The sequence below is a fragment of the Pygocentrus nattereri genome, chromosome 1 (genome assembly GCF_015220715.1).
Source record: "Pygocentrus nattereri isolate fPygNat1 chromosome 1, fPygNat1.pri, whole genome shotgun sequence".
Classification (NCBI taxonomy): Eukaryota; Metazoa; Chordata; class Actinopteri; order Characiformes; family Serrasalmidae; genus Pygocentrus; species Pygocentrus nattereri.
The window spans coordinates 3438452-3446676 of NC_051211.1; the positions used below are offsets into that span (position 1 = coordinate 3438452).

At 43.6% G+C, this 8225-nt stretch overlaps 1 protein-coding gene across 1 annotated transcript; it reads left to right on the forward strand.

Annotated features, from left to right (window-relative positions):
• The first annotated feature begins 348 nt into the window (after positions 1-348).
• On the forward strand, positions 349-6515 carry LOC119263119 (zona pellucida sperm-binding protein 4-like). The gene is made up of 9 exons (XM_037537354.1): positions 349-536; positions 966-1088; positions 1582-1754; positions 1844-1941; positions 3586-3788; positions 4828-5005; positions 5492-5630; positions 5706-5780; positions 6444-6515. Exons 1-9 carry the CDS (start codon positions 482-484, stop codon positions 6507-6509), a joined length of 1110 nt encoding a protein of 369 aa, XP_037393251.1. The 5' UTR covers positions 349-481; the 3' UTR covers positions 6510-6515.
• The last annotated feature ends 1710 nt before the right edge of the window (positions 6516-8225 follow it).

Genomic DNA, 8225 nt, shown 5'->3' on the forward strand with positions numbered 1-8225 from the left:
CCCACTGTCCTCTCCTGAATTTGGTCCACTGTTCCCTACACCAGCGGATCGACTCACCTCTCCACGACTGGGGCCACTGTCCTCTCCTGAATTTGGTCCACTGTTCCCTACACCAGGGGATCGACTCTCCTCTCCGCGGTTGGACCCACTGTCCTCTCCTGAATTTGGTCAACTGTTCCCTACACCAGGGGATCGACTCTCCTCTCCCCAAAGGAAGCCACTGTCCCCTACACCAGTGGAGCCACTGTCCTCTCCTGAATTTGGTCCACTGTTCCCTACACCAGGGGATCGACTCTCCTCTCCCCGATTGGACCCACTGTCCTCTCCTGAATTTGGTCCACTGTTCCCTACACCAGGGGATCGACTCTCCTCTCCGCGACTGGGGCCACTGTCCTCTCCTGTATTTGGTCCACTGTTCCCTACACCAGGGGTTCAACCGCCCACTTCCCAATGGGAACAACTGTCCCCTACACCAACCAGTATGCAGGTGACTGCGATGCCCTCATCTCTTGCGTTGCATTCAAACTTCAAAAAAGGTGAGGCTCTCTGTTCTGCTGCTAACAGTACTGCATGCATCAGCTGTTCTCAAACTGGACCCCAGGGGGCTGCAGAAGGGCACTAAAGGGGCCCCTGTGAAGTTTCAGAAGTTGTATGTACATATGTAAGCAAGAGTTGGGACCCCAGTTTTTTTGACAGTAGCAATACACTTGTCCTTGCATTTTGGCCAAAAGAGAGTATTATATAATATTTTGTTTAAAATATTGATGCTGAATTTTCTGGTTTAATAGCATATTGAGTAAAATTGACTCTACCACTGATGCCATTGAATTGCTGCCTCCAGTTTTTCCTTTAATTGGTACACTAGCCCATATACAGTGACTTATTTGGTAGTGGTTGTATTGTTTAAGGATGTATAATAATGTACTAAATTCATTCCGAACAGTCTAATGTCACATTCCTTGCAGGCTGCAGCTTTCCTAGTGGTCAGAGATTGCCGTGTGGTCGTCCTGGGACTACAGCTGCCGAGTGTCTGAGGAGAGGATGCTGCAGAGACGAGGCGACTTTCGCCTGTTACTACCCCATGGATGGTAAATTGATCCATACAGTACCTGCAAATGCACATTTTAAACAGTTTGAAATTGATTAACATCAAAGTGCAGCGACTAAATCTGCTTGGTCCACCAAGTATTTGTACATTTTTCAAGGGATTGTGCAGCTGTTCTTGCATCTTTTTCAGGTTTTTAGGAATGTGGTGCTTCTGCTGGAAGGGTTTAATTCTCAAAACTTACAATGAGTACAGTTATTCCATATACAGGAGTATAACTTGTACACAATTATAGAAATTGTAATTTAGTCATAAATTTTAAATTTTCAGCTTCTCTTGGGTGGTGTGTAATTTCATATGGACACATTTCTCTAAATATGTAGATGTAGTAAATATGGAGTGGGTTTTTGGTTTTTTTTTAATGACCCTTTTTTTTATTCACTACATTTTTACAAATTGTTGAACTGTACTTCCTCGCTCTGTTTCTATGCAGCCAAGTTTGACTTATCCATTTTCTTCTCCCTCTCCCATTTAAGTATGTTTGGCCGACAGGCAGTTCATCTTTGTCGTTCCCTCCAACGTTGCTGGTTTGCCCATAAACCCTGCACGTCTGATGGTGGTGGGGAGGAGTAGCTGTAAACCAGTCATTGCCAACAGAGACTTTGCCGTTTTCAAGTTTGGGGTGACGGAGTGTGGAACACATTCTTACGTGAGATTTTCCAGCTGTGACTTTTTGTAACGTGCCCCTTTGACTTTAACTCTGTAATTAAGGACTAATTTGAGCTTTTTGTTAATCAGCAAATTGGAGAAACAACCGTTTACTTGGCTGAAGTGCAGTCACCAATCAGGAAGCGCGTCCTGCAGTACGGCATCATTACCAGGGATATTCCTGTCAGGTGAGTCGGGGGGGTTGTATTGATACTGTAGATCAAATGAGATGCTAACACTGACTTCAGTTTAAATGTACCTAAAGGGAAGACTGTCTTGCCTGAGACACACTGCAGTTAAAGCTTTTACATGGTGAGCGTCCGATGTATTGAGGTTCACCCCTTAAACTGCTCCCATAGAACAGCGATATCCAGACTTCTGCTAGCTTGTCTGAATGCTGCGATGTTTAGCGTTGTTGTTGGGGCCCTTGTTTCCCCCTTTGTAACGGGATGGCAGCGCACTCCTCACCACATGGCAAAAAACTTTTTTCTTAAATTGAGTTACAAAAACTGCAGCCGTGCCTTTCCAGCTGGTAAAAACGACTAATCGGGCACTTTCTCCCGCTGTCCCATGACATCTGTGAAATGTTCCACTGTTTGAGTGGGTGTTTGTCGTGTTTTGACCATAAAGGATGGTTTAAACCCGTTTCCCCACCCAGGAGCAAAAATCAGCCTTCAAACTGGAAAGAAATGATTTGACCTTTATTGTGACATGTATTGATATCAAACATATGAATTTTGTTTCGTGAAAAAATTTGGCCATATCGCCCAGCTCTGCTCACAAAATGGCAGGGGAAGTTGCCCAGGTTCCAACAACTTGAATGCTAAAGAAAAATGAAATGGAAGTGGAAAAGGCTTTGAACAAAGTGGATGGAAAAAGCAAGAGGTTTTCCAGAATTATGTAGTTGATTATAGTTATATAATATAGTATATAAATGAACTTTGACTTGGCTTATTCTAACACTAATATACCAGCTAGCTGTGGCTTATCTTGTATGTAATCTGGATGTTCAATGTCTGCGTTGTAGTTTTGAGGAAGCGTTTTGCTTTGAGTGTTTCTCAAGTTGGTCACTATTGGCTTTTAACAGCGCATTTTTTACGAATGAGGTGTTGTAGCCAGCTTGTTCAGGTTTAATTGTGGTGACTAATTGGGTGTTTTGGGCCTGTGGCTTTGGAAGGAGGGCTAACATGACCAATTTTGCATATTTTCCATGTTGGGGCAGTCATAGGCTGGAGGTTAGGGATCCAGCCTTGTGACCGGAAGGTCGCCGGTTCGATCCCCAGAGCCGACAGCACATGACTGAGGTGTCCTTGAGCAAGACACCTAACCCCCAATTGCTCCCCGGGTGCTGCGGATTGGGCTGCCCACCGCTCCGGGCAAGTGTGCTCACTGCCCCGTGTGTGTGTGGTGGTTCACTTCACGGATGGGTTAAATGCAGAGGTGAAATTTCCCCATGGTGGGACTTATAAGGGTCACTTAATCTTGATCTTAATTTGCAAAGGCAACATTTTTCAAAGGCAAGTTCAGCAAATAACTGCATTAAAAAGTAATGGCACATTTTATATTGTATTTTTCTCAACCTGCATTAATGCCACATTGAAGCTGTAGAGGATGTTTTACTTGGAAAATAAAAAATGCAAGTTGAGCCAGGATGTTTTGAAGGTTTTTCATCAAAATGGTGCAGGCCAGTCTGTAAACATGTCATGTTACGGTTTGCACATGCAATGTGTAACATAATGCTGGTATATAATACTGTTAAACGTCTAATCTGGTATTCTGATGTCTTTTGAATCTGTGGTGTGTAGCTAACATTAAATGCTGTTTCCTTTCAGGCTTATGGTTGAGTGTCGCTACTCAAAGGGCAGTTTGGACCTTGCGGACTCTCCGGTCCTTGCAGACCCTCTGGCGCCGCAGGCTTCTCAAAGCCGTTTGATGAAGGGCTGGGCTAGTGCTGGATACATGGTGAAGAGTGCCAGCCTGCCAGCCTTGGTGAGGGCCAAGGGACTGTATGGAGTCCAGCTTCGGATTGCGCAGGGTAAAATATTTTCTTCTTAAGAGCAACCCACTTCATCGCTGTGTTAACAAATGAAAGTTAAAACTCTACCATGTGAAGAACCAGAAATGCTGCCACCTTCTCTGGGCCTGAGCTCATTTGAGTTGAAGCGGAAAAGTGTCCAGTAGTCCAACAGATCAAATTCTCTTTGGAAACCATGGATGCTGTGTCCTCTGGGCTAAAGATGAGATCATGATGTTGGGTGACTTTTTTAGCTTTAGGTTTCAGAACTGCTCTAACTCTGCATACACTTTCCCTCTTTGCTCCTCAACTGGCATGTGTTTTTAATGTGCCCCCAGAGTGCCCAGCAGTTGTGGAGGGAACTGAATCGGCTCACTGTAATGACCTGTAATACAGGATTAACTTTGAATGGTGCAGGACCTGAGAACAGGAACAAAAATGCTTCATTTTAAATCAAGCACATGTATTTGTTAAAATCTGAACTTGTTTTGGAGGGTGCCGTTAAACCTGGAGGCTCCTGCTCCCTCAGCACTCACTTCTATACCTGCATAGAATAACTTGAAGAATAGTAAATAATACCCCTAGTTGATCGGTTACTACAGCTTGCACTCACCAGCCATGTAGAGGTGGTCAAGAAGTGCAGATCAAGCATCAGAATGGGGAAGAAAGGGGATTTAAGCAACTTTGAACGTGGCATGGTTGTTGGTGCCGGACGGGCTGGTCTGAGTATTTCAGAAACTGCTGATCTACTGGGATTTTCACGCACAGCCATCTCTAGGGTTTACAGAGAATGGTCTGAAAAGGGGGAGATATCCAGTGAGCGGCAGTTGTGTGGACGAAAATGCCTTGTTGATGTGAGCGGTCCGAGGAGAATGGGCAGACTGGTTCCAGATGAATTAAGGCAGTTCTGAAGGCAAAAGGGGGGTCCAACCTTTTACTAGCACCTAATGAAGTGGCTGTGTATATCTGCCTACATAACACACTTCTTCCACTCTGTTTCAAATGCACATTAACTGAACTCCTGTTAAACCCATTCCTAAATCCTTTTTATTTTTTGCAGATGAGACCTTCACCAAATTCTGCTCTGAGGATCACCAGCCCCTGAAAGTTCTCCTGGGTAAACCTGTGTACCTGGAACTGCGAATAAACGCTCCCAACCCTAAAGCCACTCTGGTGGTGCACTACTGCGTGGCCTACCCTCGCTCTGCTAAGAGTGCCTTGGTGCTGCTGTATGAGGGGTAGGTTTGAAGTAGAAGGCTGTGGCAATCATGCATTTAAAACTGCAATGCATGTCGTTTCCTTTGAGTGAGCTGTGCTGGACCTGAGTAGCCATGCTGAGTCTAGTTACCATGTTGGGCTTGTATCAGTAGCAGCACTGTTGACCCCCTTGAAGAGCCATCAGTGACCACACTAATTACCTTGGAAACACCCCACATGTGACAATCATCCCCTTATTCTGTACAGACTAAAGTGATGTAAGGATCCAGGCTGTGTCCAGCTCTAATGAGGCCATATTCTATTATTGCCGCTTCTATATGCAGTCATTCAGAGTGGCTTGCTGTAAAATACTGTTCTTGAGTCTGAGTTCAGTGATGGGAACACCCACCCTTAAACTGTTATTGAATGAAATGGTTATGAATACACTGCCTGATTGGCCTGGTTAGAGGCGGCAGTGTCGGATTGTATTGCATCCACTCTAGGCTTCTTTGGTTTTTGTCCTGCAGTTGCCCCAACCCTCTCGATTCCGACAACATCTCGATCCTCTACGTGGCCGGCCAATCGCAGGATCCCCACGTGCGGCGTTTTGAAGTGAAGGCCTTCCAGTTTATGGACAAGTCCACCAATAAATACCTCAATGAGGAGGTGCAGTAATCCCCCTTCTGTTCTGAGATGATTTAATAGGTCTCAGATGCTCAATGTCTTTCCCTCCTTTCACAGATCTACTTCATGTGCTCTACCGAGGTCTGTATGCCGTCCCAGACTCCGTGTAAGGAGACCTGCTTTGATGGCAAGGTGTGTTTTTAATAATTATTCATACACATGGTTTGTATGCAAATCTATCAGTTTTATTTTGACAATTTATTTTTGGGTTTTGCCAGCAGTGAGGATTCAACTCTTACCTTTGTTGGTAAACCAGATCATAAAGAGCATCTTCTCTTTTATCTGGTGTCTAACTGCTGAATAGACAGTCTTTCAGCAAACTTGCTAACGCTGGCTTTTGGCATGTTCTCATCTGATGACTCGCTTCTGTTTGAGTGACTCCGTCTCTCCACTTTGTCTGCTGTAATGTATCCACCCTAAAGCAGTTGTAATGGTTTAACAGGCCCCTCCCACCTTGCAGATACCACACCCCCTGCAGTTACACACTTCTACCAGAGAGGTCCAAATCCCCAAAACTCACAATGCAAATTGTATAGTTAATGCTAAATACTTTATTTATTCCAAGCTTAAACTGCGTCTGAGAAGCCAGCTCCAACTCTCTGGCCAGGATTTGTAGTTTAATAGGCTCAAATATAGCACTTGATGCAAGCTCACACACAGTAATGGAGTTGAGAAACTCTGTGCTTTGTACTGCTTTTTTTTTTTTTCTTTTTTTTTTTCCCTATTCATAATCACTGGTTAAATGTTTTGATGTATTTAATGAACACTAACACTTTCTTTTTACTTCCCTTCCAGTCTTCATCTACCACAGCTGCAGATGTGTTGAACTCATATTCTCAATTAAAAGTCAAGCACTTTTAAATTCAATGTTTTGAGACTCGTTCATTTAAATGTGCCTTATTAAAAGTCTGGTGGTGCAATGAGCGTTCAGAAAGGCTCATTTTGAACTACACTGTTTTTGCATGTTGGTCTGTTCTTCAGGTACTTCAGTTTTTGACTTCAAACAAGTCCACATGCTTTTGTGTTGTGCCACAAGGTGTTCAGTCTACACTCTCAAACAAAACCATTTTATTGGGGTTCCATCTCAGTCCCTTAGTCAGGGAACATAACTGAGCCATGATCCACTGAAATGATCTGTTCTAAGCTGTACTGAGTCCACACACCTCGCCTCCAGGCTTTTATTCTACTGTTCTGTTTTAAAACATTCGGTTATGAAAAAGGTCCAAATACCAACTTTTCACCTGGAGAAACTGATTTTAAGGTTCACAATTAGAACCACTGCAGAACCTCTTGAGGGAACACTTACACTGTACCTCAATGAACAAGAAATGTACCAACAGAACCTTCATTCCAAGTATGGAAGCATAACAGGGGTGTGTTTGCTGGTTCAATCTGGTCCTCCAAACATGAGGATAGAGCATGAATGTGTTCTAGACTGTGACCCCTTTTCTTAGACAGTCTTTTAAGGAACGTGTGTGTAAAGCTGAGTTTAGTGAGTTTTGTATTAAAGCTGCTCCATCAAGTTCATAACTACTGGTCAGTTTTAACTTGAGCTGGATAAAGTGAGGTTTCACTTAATGTGACAAAGCCTCTTCGCTGTAGCAGATGAACTAAAAACGGCTTAGCAAACACAGCAGCTCACACACTGACTTCCCAACACTGCATTCCTCAGAATTTCCTTCAACACTTTTTTTTTTTTTTTTCTTAGAAATATTTATTCACAACACAGAGGAAAAACAGAAAAGGTGTGCTGGAGCAGTTTCTGATAGTAACTGCAACACTGGGGGAGTCCTTTAAATAAAATCCTACACAAGGCCGCTTCACTGTCCACATAAAAACAGTCCCATGGAGGAATCCGGGAAGAGGACATGGCAATGAGTAGACTGGAGAATGAATGAAAGAGGGGGCATCAGTATCTGTATTTGGTGAAGTAGTCTTTGGGGGACACCACCAGACCTCGTCATTTCCTGGCTCCCCTCTAGATGGTCTCCATTATGTCTATCATCTCCTGCTTGTCCTCCATGGTCCAGTTGATCTTGTTACCCGTCCCGAGGTCAATCGTGATGTGCTTGTTCCTGCGACACAGAGAAGAAAGGCAGGAAATAAAATGATGGTTTTGTTCCCAAATGCGTCACAGAGCACCGTAATAATTTTAATCATGATTTATGATGTTGGGAGGGCTTTAGGATCACAGTACACCAACCTGTTGGCTGGTGAACCATAACCCTGCTTGACCACTGACCATTGAGTCCACTCTTACAAAAAGATGGCTCTTTGAGGGTTCTTTAGGAATTTAGATTCTTTAGGTCTTTAGATTTTATATAGAAACATGAGTGTTGAAAAAAGCCTTTGCATGACTAAATTGTTCTTTTCAGCAGGAAATTGATGGAGAATGAGTTGCATATGGTTCTGTATAGAATGGTTTTGAAAAGGGTTCTATATAACACCAAATCAGACAAAACCAAAATAAGAAAGAAAGAAAGAAAGGAGAGGGAACATTTTAAGTGTGTGCACATTTTCATTGTAGCCAGGTGTTCTTCATCTTCTCGCACTCATCTGCTGAAGGAGTCGACTCCG